General features: G+C 38.8%; 1 protein-coding gene across 3 annotated transcripts in view; it reads left to right on the plus strand.

Moving 5' to 3' along the window:
- Positions 1-907: 907 nt before the first annotated feature.
- NGLY1 (N-glycanase 1) overlaps positions 908-19,386 on the plus strand; it is a 57,552-nt gene continuing 39,073 nt past the window's right edge. For 2 of the 3 annotated variants that reach the window (XM_006735886.3, XM_081825586.1), the window contains exons 1-3: positions 909-1,076; positions 11,742-11,856; positions 16,725-16,970. In XM_006735886.3, the coding sequence (XP_006735949.1) occupies positions 946-1,076; positions 11,742-11,856; positions 16,725-16,970 (492 nt within the window). In that variant the 5' untranslated portion in view covers positions 909-945. Of the gene's footprint in view, positions 1,077-11,741; positions 11,857-16,724; positions 16,971-19,386 lie in introns of all 3 variants that reach the window. The other variant, XM_006735887.3, reaches the window with a different exon arrangement.

The following is a 19,386-nucleotide window of genomic DNA, read 5'->3' on the forward strand; positions in this document are numbered from 1 at the left end:
CAAGGACATGGTGAGGCAGAAGAATGGATTAAAGAAGTTAGGATTCATCTTCTAAAAGGAATAAAGGACATTAACGACATGATGGCTACCTGTGATACAAAGTCACAAAATAATACCTACCCTTACTATGTGAGATGCATATTTTTACTGCCAACCCCCCCCCCCAATTTTATTCTATTCTGTCCTTACGGTATGTAGGTTTACGCTGATCACTACACGGTAAATTGAGTCCACAACCCACTACTTTGCAACCTTTGGTTTGAAAACTACTTCTTTACAGAGACATCATACTATTTGAACTGGTACTTATGAAAAAGATTTTTCAATCATTCATCTAATTCTAAAAAGAATCTATATACCAGAAACCCAGCAGAGTATACAGACAGACACCCGTTTGGTTTTAAACATTTGTTGCTCCTTCCTTCTGGGGTCTTTTCATCCACACGTATCTAGGAACACCTGGCAATTTGCGAAGAGGAAGCTATAAGATTGTTTTGTTTGGGGGAAAAGGGGTGGTTGTACTACGGGGTTTCCCCACCTTCGTGGCTGGATCAATCTAAACCCACCCTAGGGCGTGGAAGGAGCGGATTTCTGGGACAAACGGGCCAGCATCTCCCTGCCCCTCCTAGCTGAAGCCCCCGGGCCCTGACAACCAAGCACCCCGCCCCTTCTTTCTGATCGAAGCCCCGAGCCCTGGCGACGATGCCCCAGTCCCTCCAGGTCCAAACCCCCGAACCTCCCGGAGCGCCCCCACCCAGCCCGCCTGGCTGAGGCCGCCCCCGCCCCTCCAAACCAGTCCCCCGCCCCTCCCCGCCAACCCCCCCCCACCTTCGGGTAGAGCGCCACGCCCCTCCCGGCTCGCCGCACCGGAGGCCGCGCGCTGTAGCGCCTGCTCAGTGCGGGACGCGGCGCGCGAGGGGCGGCGACGGCCGCGGGCGCTCAAGCATGGCGGCAGCGGCGCTGGGCAGCGCGTCGGGCTCCGCGTCCCCGGCCGTGGCCGAGCTGTGCCAGAACACCCCGGAGACCTTTCTGGAGGCCTCCAAGCTGTTGCTCACCTATGCGGACAACATCCTCAGGTGCGGGGCTGAGGAGTCGCACGGGGTGCCACCGCGGGCGGTGAGGGGGCGCCTGGTTGGCCTGGGTTTAGGGGCGCCCGGCTCGGGCCCCGAAGGGTGGCGAGGCCAGGAGGGACCGGGGCCTGAGCCTTGCTCCGGCTCAGAATCGGAGCCCACCGGCCAGGGGCCTCGAGACCCGGCCGGGCCACTCCCTCCCGAGAAGAGTAAGTTTCTTTGCACTTGTGCCTTGGCACCTAATGTCGGGGTCCTCTAGGGTGAACTGGAGGTCGCGGGCATGGCGCACGCGGAGGGAGGTGAGAAGGCGTGCCCTAAACACTTGATTCCGGTCGGGTTAACTGTCTTAATGTCAGCACAGAAATGGTAACAGCGTTTCATTCCCTTTGCGTGGATTTTCCCGAACATAGTGCCTTAGTCGCAGGGTTATGAGAAGTTAGTCTGTAAAAACCCCACCACTTCAGTAGTATTATGCTTTAATATCCACCCCCCCAACGTTTTATGAATACCTTAATATTAAAGCATACTACTACTGAAGTATTGGGGTTTTTACATTTTTATGGTCTTTTCCTGCCCACTTTTGTTGATTGAAATATTATTAACCATATTAAAGTTACAATTTTTCTCTTAATACCTGTATTCTGCTTTTCAACATGACCTTTTAAATAAGAATTAGTGAAGATTACTTTGGCTGAGAGGAATTTGTTTCATTCTCTTGTGAGCAAAATACACTTGTAGATTCTTTTTTTTTTTTTAAAGATTTTATTTATTTATTTGACAGAGAGAGACATAGCGAGAGAGGGAACACAAGCAGGGGGAGTCGGGGAGGGAGAAGCAGGCTCCCCGCAGAGCAGGGAGCCCGATGCGGGACTCGATCCCAGGACCCTGGGATCATGACCTGAGCTGAAGGCAGTCACTTAACCAACTGAGCCACCCAGGCGCCCTACACCTGTAGATTCTTAAGGGACCTTACAGGTTTGGGGAATTGGGAGGCAATTTTGATTATTCATTTTGAATTATTATCCACTTCATTCAGTTCTTAGATCAAATCATGTAGTGGCTTGTGTGGGGGAGGGAAATGGAACCTAGGTTAAAGGAGCTCCAGGTGCCAGGTACTTGAGTGGGGTTACCTCATTTATCAGGTCACCATGATTACTATCTAGGTTCTTTCTCCCACCTCACCCCCTGATGTACTTGTTCTTCTAAGTGGTGGGTATATTGGCATGAAGTCTAAAAGGAAATTCTTAGTTTCAAGGTTATAGATTTGATGTGACCCAATTTTAGAGACACTAGTTACAAGTGTGGTGTTTTAACCCATGGCATTTCATTGTTCATGGCAATATATTGTTCATAGAGGTAACATTAAGGATTCTAAAAGTAAATTGAAGGAAAAATGAACCTTTGTTATTCACCAAATGTTATAAGGGATGTGCAGCATGTGCCGTGTACACAGCTACACAATTGTGACCTATGTGGAGACTGCCTTTCTCCTCTGTGACATCTTCTCAACTCACCTCTACCCTGTGAGGTCTAACAGCTCTTCAAAGCACAGGGATGCCAATGGACTCTGCATGAATGAACTCATAAGCTGAGTCCTCCAGATATTATGACCTGAGACCTCCAACCTGGAAAGCCACCAAACTATTTAAACCCCATTATTCAGAAAAGGGAAGTGGCCTTGTAATAGGATTCACTTCTGCTTTTAATCTAGTGAAACCCAAAATCTAAGATCAAGGTGTTTTGAGGAAGGAAAACCTTTGCATGCAAATAATGACTTGGTATCAGAATCACCATTATGAATATTTACCAAACTCATAGAAGAAACCTTGCTTTCAGTTCATGTTACAGTCTTTCCTATGGCTTATGTTTCTGATCTTGAAAAGTTTTTATCTAAAAAGGGAATTAGGAGTCTGGAACTCATAATTGAAGATGATATGAAAAACTACCCTTGTTTAGTTAAGTACAAGTATACCTTGTTTTATTGCTCTTCACTTTATTGTGCTTTGCAAATACTGGTTTTTGGTTTTTTGGGGGTTTTTTTACAAATTGAAGGTTTGTGGTGTTGAGCGAGTCTGTTGGTGCCATTTTTCCCAACAGCTCTCTTTGTATCTCTGTGTCACATTTTGGTAATTCTTGTAATATTCAAACTTTTTCATTATTGTATTTGTTATGGTGATCCCTGATCAGTGAGCTCTTTCATTTAATTGAAATAGAGTTGACACACAATGTTACATTAGTTTCAATAGTACAACATAGTGATTCCACAAGTCTGTACATTATACTGTGCTCACAAGTGTAGTTACCATCAGTCATATACAGTTCTATTATAATACCATTAACTATATTCCGTATATGTATCTTTTATCTCCATGACATTTTTTTTTTTTTTTAGTAAGCTCTGTGCCCAATGTGGGGCTTGAACTTATGACCCCAAGATGAAGAGTCACATGCTCTACTGACTGAGCCAGCCAGGCACCCCCCTGCCCCAGTGACTTATTCCATAACTGGAAGCCTGTATCTCCCACTCCCCTTCACCTATTTTGCCCATCCCGCACTCCCCCCTCCGCCCCTGCAACCATCATTTGTACTCTGTATTTATGTGTTTGATTCTGTTTTTTGTTTTTTTTATCCACATATAAGTGAAATCATATGATATTTGTCTTTCTCTGTTTGACTTCTCTTGTCATAATGCCACCTAGATCCATCCATGTTGTTACAGATGACAAGATCTCATTCTTTTTTTATGGCTGAGTAATATTCCATTGTATATATATACTCCATCTTCTTTATCCTGCGATCAGTTATTTTTGATGTTAATATTGTTTTGGGATGCACCAGCTGCACCCACATAAGATGGCAAACTTAATCTATAAATGCTGTGTGTGTTCTGACTGCTCCACCCATTGGCCCTTCTCCTGTCCCTCTCTTTTCCTTAGGCCTCCTGGTGTCCTGACACACAATAATAATTTAAATTAGGCCAATCAATAACCCTGCAATGGCCTAAGTGTTAAAGTGAAAGGAAGGGGTGCACATCTCTCACTGTAAATCCAAAACTAGAAGTGATTCAGCTTAGTGAGGAGGGCACATCAAAATCCATGATAGCCCAAAAGCTAGACCTGTTGTACCAAAAAGCCAAGTTGCAAATGCAAAAGAGAAGTTCTTTTTTTAAAGATTTTATTTATTTATTCATGAGAGATAGAGAGAGAGAGGCAGAGGCAGAGGGAGAAGCAGGCTCCCCGCGGAGCAGGGAGCCCGATGCGGGACTCGATCCCAGGACCCTGGGATCATGACCTGAGCTGAAGGCAGACGCTTAACCGACTGAGCCACCCAGGCGTCCCGCAAAAGAGAAGTTCTTGAAGGAGATTAAAAGTGCTACTCCAGTGAACACACAAATGATGAGCCTTATTGCTACTAATGGAAGAGTGGTCTAGATAGAGGATGAAGCCAGCCACAACATTCTCCTAAAAACCAAAGCCTAATCCCGAGCAAGGCCTTAACCTCTTCAGTTCTCTGAAGGTTGAGAGAGGTGACGAAGTTGAAGAAGAAAAGTTGCAAGCTAGCAGAGGTTGGTTCATGAGGTTTAAGGAAAGAAGCTGTCTCCATAACACAAAAGAGCAGGGTGAAGTAGCAAGTGCTGATGAGAAGCTGCAAGTTATCCAGAAGACCTAGCTAAGATGATTCATGAAGGTGGCTACACTACAACAGGTTTTCAGTGTAGACCAAATAGCCTTTGATTGGAAGAAGATGCCATCAAAGATTTCATAGCTAGAGAGGAGAAGTCAATGTCTGGCTTCAAAGGACAGGTTGACTTTTATGTTAGGGATTAATACAGCAGGTGACTTTAAGTTGAGGTCAGTGCTTATTAACCATGCTGAAAATCCTAGGGCCCTTAAGAATTATGCCAAATCTACTTTGCCTATACTCTATAAATGGAAGAAACAAAGCCTGGGTGATAGCACATCATCCATCATTGACAATGCACCTGGTCACCTAAGAGCTCTGATGGAAATGTACAATGACATAATGTTGTTTTCATGCCTGCTAACACAGCATCCATTCTGCAGCCCATGGATCAAGGAGTCATTTGGACTTTGAAGTCTTTTATTTTAACATTTACATTTTGTAGAGCTATAGCTGCCATAGATAATAATTCCTCTGATGGACCTGGGCAAAGTAAGTTGAAACCTTTTGGAAAGGATTCACCATTCTAGATGCCATTAACATTTGTGATTCATGGAAGGAGGTCAAAACATCAACATTAATAGGCATTTGGAAGAAATTGATTCCAATCCTCATGGATGACTTTGGGGGATTCAAAACTTCAGTGGAGGAGGGAACTGCAGATGTGGTGGAGATAGCAAGAGAACTCAAATTAGAAGTGGAGCCTACAGATATAGCTAAATTGCGGCAATCTCATGATAAAACTTTCGTGGATGAGGACTTGCTTTTTATGGATTAGCAAAGGAGGTGGTTTCTTGAGATGGAATCTACTCCTGGTGATGATGCTGTGAAGATTGTTGAAATCACAACAAAGAATTTAGAATATAACAAACTTTGTTGCTAAAGCAGCAGCAGCAGGGTTTGAGGGGATTGCGTCCAATTTTGAAAGATGTTCTATCAAACAGCATTGCATGCTACAGAGAAATTGTTCATGAAAGGAAGGGTCAATTGATGTGGCAGATTTTACCGTCTTGTTTTAAGAAATTGCCACACCCACCCCAACCTTTAGCAACCATCAATATTGAGGCAAACCCTCCACCAGCAAAAAGATTACAACTCGAGGCGCCTGGGTGGCTCAGTTGTTAAGGGTCTGCCTTCGGCTCAGGTCATGATCCCAGGGTCCTGGGATCAAGCCCCGCATTGGGCTCCCTGCTCGGTGGGAAGCCTGCTTCTCCCTCTCCCACTCCCCCTGCTTGTGTTCCCTCTCTCACTGTGTCTCTCTCTGTCAAACAAATAAATAAAATCTTTAAAAAAAAAAAATACAACTCACTGAAAATTCATATGGTAGTTAGCATTTTTTAGCATTAAAGTATGTTTAATTAAGGTATGTGTACAATTTTTTAAGATATAATGCTATTAAAGACTTAATAGACTACAGTATAGTATAAACATAACTTATATGCAGTGGGAAATTTTAAAAATTCATTTGACTTGCTTTAGTGTAATTTTCACTTTATTACAGTGGTCTAAACCCTAACCTATAATATCTCAGAGTTGTGCATATAATAGTAGTAGTCCCTGCTCTTATATTAGAATTAAAACTCCTTTAGGCTTCAGGAAGTTAGAAAACTCGCTTTATTACACTTCTAAGTCCAGTGAGTTGTTAACCTCTTAACAGAAAAGCCCCTGATCTCTTCTTGATCTCTAGCTACACTATCTTACAAATCTGTTTAACTTATTTAAGAGTAGGAAAAAACCAAGGTTTCTGTTCCTTTTGCTGTTTTGGGAAATCAATCAGTGTTAGAGATAAGGGACTGTGTAAGGGATGTTGTCTTGATATATCTTGTTCCTGCCTCAGGGTTTGACATAGTATTTTATGAAATGAGAATTTCATTAGTAGGTTTTGTTTTGTTTTTAACAGCAATGCTTGTCACTGCACTCAAGTGAAGATAATATCTTTGATTACATTTCAAATTTCTCCTTCAGGTGATGGTTACCTATTCCCCAACTAAGAGTTATAAAGCCATTGAAATTATAGAATAAAACATAAGCTAATTTGCATGCACAATATGCTATGGGTTTGAACTTTTTACTTTTTTTTAGTTCACTGACTTTTAGATAAAGGTGAGCTGTCCTCAATAATATCTACTTTGCAAAGTTTATAATAGTTTAACTAGCATTCCACATGTGTTCCTTAGATAATTAGCTCCTTTAATTCTTTAAAAAATATGTTTGATGTTCCACTAATTTCCTTTGCAAACTGCACCCAGTTATTGGTTACAAACTGCACTGCGTATGATTGGGAAGGGCCAAAAACGGAAAGTGGTTTCTTCCAAGAAAATAAATATGTTTAGGAGAAAGACGCAAGTATGGAAAACAGCCACAGCATAAAATCTAGAGAACAATTGGAAGACAGTGTTCAAGCAGTTACATGTTTATGTCTGGAGATAGTCCAGGGACCTAGTGTGGAAGAGTTTTGAGAATGGAGGTTTGGTAAGATGGGATGGGTTCATGGAATAGCAGAGAACATATATTTGACATAAGAGGCAAAAGAAAATGATTGTACTTTCTAGAGTCAGAGAAACATGAAGGAGTTTCATGTAGAATAATGATGTAAGAAGACACAAGGCATGGGTTTCATTTGTGAAGCTATTACAGTAATCATAAGCATAAATGGGGATAGAATAGAGAAAGAATTATCAGAGGCAGGGATTGGCAGTTCTTGATGACTGAATGCAAGGAGTAGAGCCGGTAAAGAGAGGAGACAAAATAACCCAAATAACTTCAGGTTTCTAATCTAGGTGACTGTTGACAACTGGAGAAATTTAGAGAGGGTTGGTGAGTTTGTTGGCATATTGTGTGGTGGGGAGTATGTAAGCTTTGTAGTAAGACCAGTGCATTTAAATCCCAGTCAACCATTTCCTAGGAGTGTGGTTATAGGCAATTTATGTAAAGTCTCTGGGTTTCAGTTTCTTCATTTTTTTTCAGTTTCCTCATTTTTAAGAGGAAAGAAAAATGCCTGCATTATAGGATTGTTGCAAAAGAGGAATGAAGGCACACATGTTATCTGTTGTTACCATTATTCAGTTTTTCATGTTGAACAAGCTAGATTATGTGTATGTTTCCCTTTTTGTCAGCTATATAGAATGGTAGAGTTAGAGCCAGAGATGGTTCCCAGATGGTTCTAAAGATGTTTTTGAAAAATTTACATGTATCTCAGAATGATAGATTTTCAGAAGGACTAGAAACATTTTTTTAAATGGCCTACAAACCACCTTTTTGATTAGTAATAAAAATACAAGATTATAGGATCTCTCATGTACTAAATTTCCATTTATGTAAACCCTTTCTGAGATTATGCATTCTAAAGAGGTAGAGGGCTAGTAAATGGTTAGATATATTTAATTATCAGCATTTCTGAAATTCTGAAATAGAAACATTTAAGTTTTTCTTTTTTCTGAGTCTGTGACCTCTGTAGGAAGCTACATGTCTTAAAATCTTTTTTGGGCACCTGGGTGGCTCAGTCAGTTAAGTGTCTGCCTTTGGCTCAGGTCATGATCCCAGGGTCTTAGGAACAAGCCCTTCATCAAGCCCTGCATAGGGCTCCCTACTCAGCAGGGAGCCTGCTTCTCCCTCCTCCTCTGCTATATCCCCTGCTTATGTGCACGCTCTCTATCTCAAATAAATAAAATCTTTGAAAAAAAAAAAAACTTTTTTTAAAGATTTTGTTTTTTAATTTATTTTAGAGAGCGGAGGTGGGGAGCTGGGGCTCAGAAGGGAAAGGAACAGGGAAAGAATCCCACGCAGACCCCATGCTGAGCACAGAGTCCAACATGGGGCTTAATCCCATGATTCCAAGATCATGACCTGAGCTGAAACCAAGAGCCGGACCCTCAACTGACTGAGCCACCCAGGTGCCCCAGTGTGTCTTAAAATCTTAATTACATGGTCGATTATAACTTTCAAGGTGAAAAGCATGACTTTTTTTTACCATTCAGTTGTAAAAACAAAGACAACTAGGGGGTAAGACAACTAGGAAGACACCAAAATATGTTCAAAGTGGTGGTGAGTGGGTCAGGACATTTTGCTGCCCGTTCAAGGTCCCATTCTTTCAACATCATCCAACAAACAACCAAAAAAAAAAAAAAAAAGGGTGCGAAATTATTGCTAACAAGCAAGATAAATATTACAAGTTGCAGAAATAGTTAAGGGTCAGCAGAGGTAGAAACATTGCACGTTGAAGAATTACAGCAAAAAATATTTGAGAAAAGTCTGCACAGGAAATTAAGTTAATGGAAGAAGAAAATGAAGCAAAAATAAAGGTGATCCTTAAGGGTACTTTAGACACTGCAAGATAAGGAGAATAGTAATGAGTTCAAGGATGGTGGATGCGCTGGGATGATGCTGTGAAGCTAGAGATTTAGAAAGTGGTACTTTTCCAAGGGTAGGAAATAGGATCTGTTGGATTTGAGCTCTAATGGCTTTATGGCCCAGTTCTCTAAGCCTGTGAGGGCTTCAGGACGAACTTTTGGCACTATTGTGTGTTCAGTACTATGGCTGGTGTGCCCAACATATTTAAAAAGAGGAAGATAGGATTTGAGTAACTGGACATTACTGTTGAGTTTTTTGGGGTTTTTTGTTTGTTTGCATTATGTTTTTAGTGAGAAAAACAGATAAATGGTATGTAAGGCCCATAGATGTTAAAAGGTAGAAAATTGCTGACTAGACTAGACCATGATTTACTTTGAAACATGTATCAAAATAATAAGCTGTATCAGATCAACTAGTCTAGGTTTTATAAGAATTTTTAAACAGTGGTGAAAGAGGGAGGAAAAACTAGAAAATTAGAGCCAGAGAAAGACTTTGATCATGTAAAAATCTGGAAGCTATTGGGGAAAAAATAGGTAAAAAAAAAAAAAATCAGGCAGTTTTGCACCAGTAGATTATATCATCCTGGTGGTACTGATGTTTATGACCCTGTGAAATGTGTTGAATATCATGAAAAGATGCTTCATTTATCTATAACTGGCATTGATAAATGTAGGAGTATTGTATAGTTTAATGTTTTTTGTTTAAGTGGTAAGAAAAGGAGGCACACTTACAATATAATGTGGCATAAAAGCCAGGTTGCTAAATATCTTGCTGTGCTCAGGGCAGTCCCCTACAGCAAAGACCTCAAATGTCAACAATGCCAAGGTTGAGAAACTCATTTAAAACACAGAATAAAAGAATAGAGCATATATTTTTCTTTGTGTTTTCAACCACCTGTGATGCTCAAAAGACCTGTGTTGAAGAACAGTGTTTTTGTTTTTAATTGCCAATTTTTTGTGGATCTATAACTTTGTAAAGTACAATAAAAATTTCATGGCAAATCAGATTGTTAGAAAAATTGCTGAGTAGTCTCAATTTCTGCACTTCTCATGAATGACTAGCAAGAAGTTTATAGATGGGCACCAGTCTGTGGACATTCTGAATAACACTATTTTAGAGCTTTATCTCTGAATATTCTGTAATAACCTTGCATAATTTTTGAAATTAAGGAAAAGTTTAAAGCAGATTCATGTATTTATGACAGTTTGGCAATAGAGAGTTGCTTGATGGAAAACAAATGTGAAATATGTTGAAATTTCCACAATTAAATTAGGACAAGAATGGTTAATGAGTTGCTAGCCTTTGTCCACCATCCCCATTCCCTACCCCAGGCAGATGGCCTCAGCACTCCTTCCTATGGACCCTGACACAGCCTCAGAATCCTTCTTAAAATAGTGCTAATAGAAGCCACTACTATTGTGAGGGGATTTGTGTCAGATATGAAATCTACTCATCGGGACACCTGGGTGGCTCAGTTGGTTAAGTGTCTGCCTTTGGCTGAGGTCATGATCCCTGGGTCCTGGGATTGAGTCCCCCATCAGGCTCCTTGCTCAGCGGTGGCCTACTTCTCCCTCTGCCTGCCACTCCTCCTGCTTGTGCGTGCTGTCTCTGACAAATAAATAAATAAAATCTTATTAAAAAATTACTCATCATCCTAATTATGTTCTGAAGGCTTTTTGAGTGTAATACTGTGATTCTTTTTTTTTTTTAATTAATTTATTTGAGAGAGAACATGAGCAGGGAGGAGGATCACAGGGAGAGGGAGAAACAGACTCCCCGCTGAGCTGAGCAGGGAGCCCGACGTCGATCCCAGGACCCCGGGATCATGACCTGAGCCAAAGGCAGATGCTTATCTGACAGCCCCACCCAAGTGCCCCAATACTGTGATTATCTTAACCTTGTATTTTTTTCTGATTTTTTAGACAGCCTTTCTGATTTATCAAGGTTATTAAAAATCTCAAAGCCTTTCATATGCTGGTCTCATCCCATGTATGCTATTCAAAATCTTAATCATGGTAAAAAAAAAAATTGGCTGTGACAAAAATGTATCTTAAGCTGAAACAGAACTTAAGAGTAAAAGCAATCATTGGTCTAGGGAAGAAAGAAAATCAAGTGACTCTAAGGTATACCTGGGTTTGTATTTGTCAGAGGTAAAGTGTTTGAGGAACTGTGATCCATTTTTATATAGCTTCTTAGGTTTTTTTTATTCATTTCACAAGTATTTATTAACTATCATCTATGCATCAGGCACCATTCTTGATGATTGAGATCCATCAGAACAAAATAGGCAAAACCTACACCCATGTCTGGAGCTTACCTAGATTTTTTTCTTAGCAACCTAAAAACTCATAAAGGTATGTGGCTTTAACAGCATAGAATGAAAATGTTGCATGGGTTTCCCTTATGGAAGCATTAATATTATCAGCTATGAAATTAAACAGTAAGGTGGTAGTAAATGTATATTGAGGTAAGAATCACAGAATCAGGCTATTTTTCCGGGCTGTGCTTCCTATTTCTTTAAAGTTGGGAACTATAATACCTTGTAGCAGTGTAGCCAATATAAAATGTAAAAAGGAGTGCAAAAACACTGTGGAAAGTATAAATTGTTATATATAATCAAACTTTTTTTATTTAAATCAGAAACCCTAATGATGAAAAATATAGATCTATCCGGATTGGAAACACAGCTTTTTCTACTAGACTCTTACCTGTCAGAGGAGCTGTTGAATGTTTATTTGAAATGGGCTTTGAAGAGGTAAGTTGAAGGGTTTCTTCTCCCCCGTTCATGTATAAAGAATTTATTATAATGTTGATGGATAATTATCTAAATAAGATAATTTTAAATTAATGGATCATTTTGGAAATCTGCAGAACTAGTTACTTTTTCACCTATTAGACATTTAAAAGTCACAGTAAATATATTTTAAAATCACAGTAAAATATAACAACTGTCCCACAGGGAAAATTCTTAGAAGTTTTAATCCTTTAGAACAGGGAGGTCAGACATACAACCCAAAGACCACATTGTGGGTCATTTTAGACTTTTAGCAAAAATCTGATTTGTAAGTACACACGAATTCTAGTAGGATCTAGCCGTCTGTCTCCAGTAAGAAATGAAAAGAGTAAATACAGAAAAGCTGAGTTCAGTTGCCACATGTAAGGGATTTCTTCTGTGACAGAAGAGAAGAATCTCAATATGTTTTTTTGTTTTTTAATCAAAATAAAAGTTTGGTGTTTTCATCTTCTGGAATCTTGTACATAGCTTAATTTTTTTTTTAAAGATTTTATTTATTTATTTGACAGAGAGAGCACAAGTAGGCAAAGAGGCAGGCAGAGGGAGAAGCAGGCTCTCCACTGAGCAGGGAGCCTGATGTGGGGCTCGATCCCAGGATTCTGGGATGATGACCTGAGCCGAAGGCAGCCGCTTAACCAACTCAGCCACCCAGGCGCCCCAGTACATAGCTTAATTTTATGACACAATGAAAGTAGTTATCAATATTGTCAATTTTCTTTATGTATATATGCTTAACCATTTTTAGTTTATGGAATACTGAAAGAACTTGAACCAGGTTGTGGATACACGGTAGTCCATAGCAGTCAGAAATGTCAAGGCTATAGAAATTGTTAAAGAGATCTGCTGAGTTGCCATAAGAAGTACTTTCCTTCCTGCCTCTCTGCTTTTCTCCCCAGATTCTGTTCCAGGCCCTGAAGGGTATAGTAGTGAACTAGAGAAATAGATCCCATCTCACATGGAGCCTGGTTCTAATAGGTTAGACAAACAGTAGACATGAAAGCAAAGATGAGTGCAAAGAGGAAAATACGGCATGGTGATATAAAAAGCAACTGTAGAGGTGGGCAGCTACGTAAGAATGAGTGGTTAGGGAAGGCCTTTCAGGAGATAATATTTGAGCTGGGACCTAAATGAAAAGAAGCATTTCAGGTACCTGAAGCCCTCAGGTAAGAGTACCTCAAACAGAAGGATTCACATATGCAACAGACTTCTAGCAGGATTAGCTTTGGCACAGAAAGTAGCTACACAGGCCGGCAGAATCCAGGGTGTGCGGTTTTGAGGACGGTGATAAAGACTTGGACTTCATTCTAAGTGAGATAGGAAACCATAGGAAGGTTCTAGGTATGGAATAATATTTTAGCTGTTGTAAAGTGAATGTTCTGGGGTGGGGGCAAGAGATGAAGCAGGGAGACCAGTTAGAAAGCTTTTATCAGCCTAAAGGAGAAACAAAAATGGTTTGAAAATGGTTCCGTGAGGGCAGAGCCTTTTATCTTTTTGTCCCCTCTTGCTAGCTCCTAGAATACATTGAGGCACACAGTAAACATTTGTTGAATTAAAGACTGTTGGCAGTGGAGATGGGGGAAAAGTAGAGGCATCCAGAATTTTTTTTTTTTTTAAGCAGAGCCTGCAGGACTTGATGAATTGATTGTGGGGTACAAGGGAAAGGAAGGAATCGGATACTACTAGGCTTTGGTTTGAGCATCTAAGTGGATGCAAGTACCATTAATTCAGATTGAGAAATCTTGGAGCGTAGCAGATGCCAGGAGAAATCACTACTTCCTCTTTTGGATGATTATAACTAATACACTGTTAACCATTCAAGTAGAGATAACAAGTAGGCAGTTGGATATATGAGTCTGTAACTCAAAAGGAGAGGTCAGCCTGGAGATATAAATTATGTTGTCATCTGCTTGTTAGTTACCGACATCTGAACATAAAGAACTTAAAGGGATAGGAGGAAAAATTGAGAACATTGCTGATTTTGTTCAAGGAAATACAGACTTTTGAGTTAAATGACAGAAAAATTTAGTAAATGACAACAGGAAACTACTGATTTCTCAGTTTTGAAGTGTCACATATTCTGTGGAGTCATATTTGTCTTTTCATTCAACAAATATTTGAGTGCCGGGTATGATGACAACCATCCCAGTTTGCCTGGGGCTGTCCTGGGTTTAGTACTCAAAATCCCACATTCTAGAAAACCCGTCTCAGGCAGACCCAAAGGTTGGGCACACCAGTGCCAGGTAACAAGCTAGATTGAGACTTACAGTAGTATTTGACACAAATGGAGCGACAATTTCAGAAAAGATTAACATGCTTTGATCAAACTAATTTGTACTTCAAATTTCTGATTGTCTTCAGATGTCATACCTCAGGACCCATCTGCAGTAAATTTTTTTTTTAAGATTTTATTTATTTATTTGACAGAGTGAGAGAAAGCACAAACAGGGGGAGCGGCAGGCAGAGGGAGAGGGAGAAACAGGCGCCCCGAGGAGCAGGGAGCCCGATGTGGGGCTGGATCCCAGGACCCTGGGATCATGACCTAAGCCAAAGGCAGTCGCTTAACCAACTGAGCCACCCAGGCACCCCTGCAATAAATGTTTTATCAGTGTGGCTAAGGTGCAGAAGGAACCAATGGAACTGCAATTGAACTCTACCATTAGAAAGAAACTCAGTAGGCTTTAAGATGAAGTAGGAATCTCAGACCCATCCCCAAAATGTTCAGGTATATATTAAAATCCTGGGTACTTTTGGGCCTACTTGCCTCTGAGGCTACATTCTTTGTGAAAATTTTGAGAAGGAGGTTGAGAAAGACTGGGATCCGCATGGATATGCGACTCCTCCGGCTTCATGAGTGGAGTGGTTCTCATCAGGTACCATAGGAGGAGGGCAGTTTTGGTTGTTTTGGTGACTAAAAGATATTACCAGCATTTAGTGGGCAGGAGCCAGGTTTGCTTAACATCTGACAGTGAGAATTGTCTTAGCAAAAATGTGTTGAGAAATACGGATTTTGTTAAATACTGGAATTCTCATTAATTTCTTAAAGTGTTATTGGATCTAGTGCATTAAGCCTGTCATTTTGTCCTTTTGTGAAAATACAGTGCTGTTGATGAAACTTTTTGGTATAGACACTTTGGCCATAATCCTACATTCTTGTAGGACTGGTCCTGAAAAGTTAGAAGGGAGGGGAGCAAGGCACAAGCAGCATCTCTGTCTTATCAGGGCCTTCTCTGTGGTATGGACTGAACATAGATCCAGATAGCTGTTATGCTGGATTTCCACCTTGGCCCATGGTGTCTTCTACCTCTCTCAGTGCTGCTCAACTAACGGTATGAGATGGGAAGCATCCGTATTTGGTTTTAACCTAGATACCTGGTTTCTAAAGAGAAACCTCATCAGAGATGTGAGGTGGTTCCTTTCTAATGTTGGAAAATCATTGTGATCCAATGCTAATCATATATGTCATCACAGCTGTAGAAATATTCTCTTTTTGCTCAGGACTTCCAACTATTAGTACAAGCTTATGGTTTTTGGTCTCTGTTTAGTCTAAGATGTAGTCAATTATAGCTTAACAATTAAGGTTTACTCCAACAATTATTCTGTAGCATCAGGCAGATTATTTTACTTTTCTGAGCTTTCATATTTTCATATAAAGAATAGTGATAAACCTAATACCTACATTTCAGGGTGATTGTGAGGATTACTTGAGATAACATACATAAAATGTTTAGCATAGCACCTAGAACACATGAACACAATAAATGATAGTTTTGTTTTTACAGCTATTATGGGTAATGAATATATAGAGCTTAATGGCCTCTTCTAGCTTTTTAAAAGGGATTCATATGGAATTAATTTTCATGTCATTAGTGAGAAATGTGTTGGTCAGTTGATTCTGATAGGTCTGCCATCACCAGGGAAATAGGTCATTCTCAGTTGTGAAGCTTAACTTAAATTAAGCTTAAAATCTGCAAGTCTGTCTACTACACGTTAACAATCATTTTATCTCATATGCAGTTGGTGGAATTAATTATTTTAACACTGTTGCTTCTCAGTGCCTTGAAACTTGATTGAAGATATTTTCATTTAACTTTTGTTTTGTAATTTGCTGACTATTCTACAATGTGAGCTTTGTTGTAATGTTTGTTGTATCTTAAAGCACTCTGATTATATGATGGGTATTTATTAAATGAATCACCACTTGAAGAACGGGATTTTTGTTTGATTGTTTTGTTGGACCACCTTTGTAGTACTGTTAACAATCCATAGTTTTGAATTGACCATCAGGCTGTACTTCTTGTTTTCTTGGAAAAATTAGTGGACCCTATATCCAAACTTCTAATCATGTAGCTATTCTTTAAAGTCTTGGGTTTAGGAGATTCAAAGGTTGTTATATATATAACTTCTTGACCCCGGATCATTTTATATGGCTGCATCTCTAGTAATTACTATTATTTCATAAGGAATTTCACAGAGAATAGTAGTATCATATACTATTGCAGAGAAGATAGGAATGTGCATTTTTACAATTCTTATGAGACTTTGTGACTTATTATTTCTAAAAGAAAAGATTTTTCTAACGGCCTTTGAACCAATCAAATAAGCTAAGCATTATATGCAAAGGAGGAGACCCAATTTTCTTAACTTTCTGGTTCATATATAGGCACTTTTTATCTTTGACTATTTAAAAAAAAGTACCATTATGGTAGGAAAACAGAATGATTGTTAAAATATGATGTATTCTATGGTATTGATTTCATTTTATAGATATATATGAATGACTGTCAGTATAAAGCAAAGGTTAAAATTTTTCCCAATTTTATAACTTCCAGGGAGAAACTCATCTTATCTTTCCTAAAAAAGCTTCAGTGGAGCAGCTGCAAAAAATTCGAGACCTGATTGCCATAGAGAGAAGTAGCAGATTGGATGGATCAAATAAGAGTTACAAAGTAGAATTATCTCAGCAACCTGCATCCAGTACCCAGCTTCCTATAACACAGTCTTCAAATCCTAGTGGGTTAATCCAGCATGCAGGGAACAGTGAAGGACAGTCATCAAATCGACCATCTGCTCCAATGGTAATGTTAGAATTAAACCTTTCTTAACTGTTCAAAGTATTGAAACAGCAAAAGCTTTGAGATATGTTGTGATTTATTCCTGAATTTATGCCCTCGGTATTCTTGGTTCTTAGAATTGTAATACATCCAGATTTCCTTAGGTCTTTAAAAAATTGTCAAATTTTAACAAAGGGAAAATGGTTGTCTTTTTTTATACTTTTAAATCTTAACTTTTGGTTTATTGCTTCTTAGGCATTTCATCATTTTGTCATTCATAAATGTACCCATTGCCTTGGTACATAAATCAGTAACAAGTTAGCATATGTCTTTAACCTAAAACAAAGTAACAGACTTGCTGGACAATGGCAGTCATATTAGATTTCCTTTACTGGAAACTGATAACTTCTGATCTAAATTTTACCTGCTGCCATTCATTATGAAGATTATTAATTCCAATAACCTAACCATTATCAACCCCTCAGTTTGGTAAAAGAAATCCGCTTCTTTAAGGTAAATAACAATGCATTAATTTATTGAGAGGGGTGCTACCAGATTAGTGAAGTTTAGTTAGTGGCATACACAGATGCATACTTCTGAAGAACTGCAATCAAACTTTTGATCTCTTACAGGCATCCTTGGTACACTTAACTGATCTCATTTAATAGGAAACTATCCTATTTACAAAAATTCCTTTTGATAGAGGTCCTTAAGTTTTCCTCTGAATTTTCACTCAAAAATTTTGTGATTTTTTTTTTCTATAGTAATTTTGTCAGTAGCCAGCTTCAACTTGTATCCTCTTATTTTAATTTTAGTAAAACATCTTGTCACTGTCCTCCATAAAGCGGAACTTATGTATAGAGTCAGTTATTAAATCTACCCTTAATTTTCTCCAGTTGAGTAATTGCAGAGTCTTTAACCTCACTTCCCTCATTTCTTTGTTTATGCTGAGAAGATCCTAAGCTTGTCTTTAAAAACTAAAGAATAAAGGTGGTAAAGGCTATCAGGGGAAGAGACAGTTAACTGTCCTTTTATATAATTCTTGTTGAATGGTTTCCAAACTGTTTTTTGTGGAGGATTAACTCTTCTAAAACATATTTCTTTGTGCTTCAATTTACTTACAGTCTTTAAAATATTTTCTCCTCTCATTAGCTTCACAGCTAATTTTTACTTCTAATAATAATAAATACAACTAGTGTTTACAAATGCTTTCGAGAAACTGTTACTGAATATGTCAGATCAATTAGTAATGATACTAAGTGGCTGTGGGTATTCCATGAGATAACATACATGAAAACATTGTAAACTATAAAGGTCTTTATAAACTATACAGGTTTGCCCTTGGTGATAATAATTCTTTCTGTAAAGTATCTGAGCTGCTCCATTCAGTACAAAGTTATCACAGAATAATGGAAAAATGTGACTACTTAATTCTAATGTGACATAATAGTAACCCTACTAGTCAGTCCGTTCCTTAGAAGAGTGGTTTTTGGTTACACATCTTAACAGTAATAAAATGTTGAGTACATAACCCAGCATCTATTTCCTTATAAATTATATACTTCTAGTATGTTATGTACCTTATACAACAATTTTGTAAAAAAGGCGAAATAAAAAGTAAATCTAAGATGCGCCCCAGTGGATTCTTTTGTGCCCCTCTCGTGAGCATGTGTGTTCCATCTCGTCTTCAGTTTTGCAGTTAAGGTTGATACAGAAGCACATTTAACTTCTTCATTTTGAGCGCCATTTCTTACGTTTTCTAATTACAGTGTTGGAATATATCTTTTAAGATTCCCTACTTTATTTTTTGGTGAATCTCAGTGTTACAGTTTAAAATGCACAGTACTAACCAGCTTTACAGAAAAGAGTGTAATACATGAAAACATTTTATTTTACAAAATAGCTATTTCCTGGACTAAGTAGTATTTCGTTAGTGTTCTGACTCAGAAGATAAATTCACATTTTCTGACTCTTCTGTAACCTTTTTTTTTTTTTGATTCTTAACTTTGCAATTCAGATATAATTTGAGGCCTTTAAAACTCTGTAATCACCAGAAAGCCTCTGGATACTAAACTAAAAACAAAATGTCATTTTATTGACAAAACAAATGTAGAGTTTAGAAGAAAATAAACTTTCCTATACACATATGCTTTTAGTAGGCAGTCTATTACCAATTCTTATTTCTCTAGTCCTTGGGACACAGTATCTTTTTCTGAGTTCCTTAAGGGAATTGGGAGAAATTAGAATGAATCTTGTTTTTTATCACCAAGTCTTGGTTATCCATGGATCACTGGAATGCATAGTTTAAAAAAGTATTTTGTTATTTAAGCATTCATCACCACTATTTGTTATACTACAGAATTTGACAATTATGTTCCTCTGCCTTGCCTGTTTTGAGTGGGGGTACTTAATTGATAATTAAAATAGACCAAAGTCAAGC

This window comes from Leptonychotes weddellii, chromosome 1 (genome assembly GCF_054177405.1).
Source record: "Leptonychotes weddellii isolate Sample4059 chromosome 1, ASM5417740v2, whole genome shotgun sequence".
Classification (NCBI taxonomy): domain Eukaryota; kingdom Metazoa; phylum Chordata; class Mammalia; order Carnivora; family Phocidae; genus Leptonychotes; species Leptonychotes weddellii.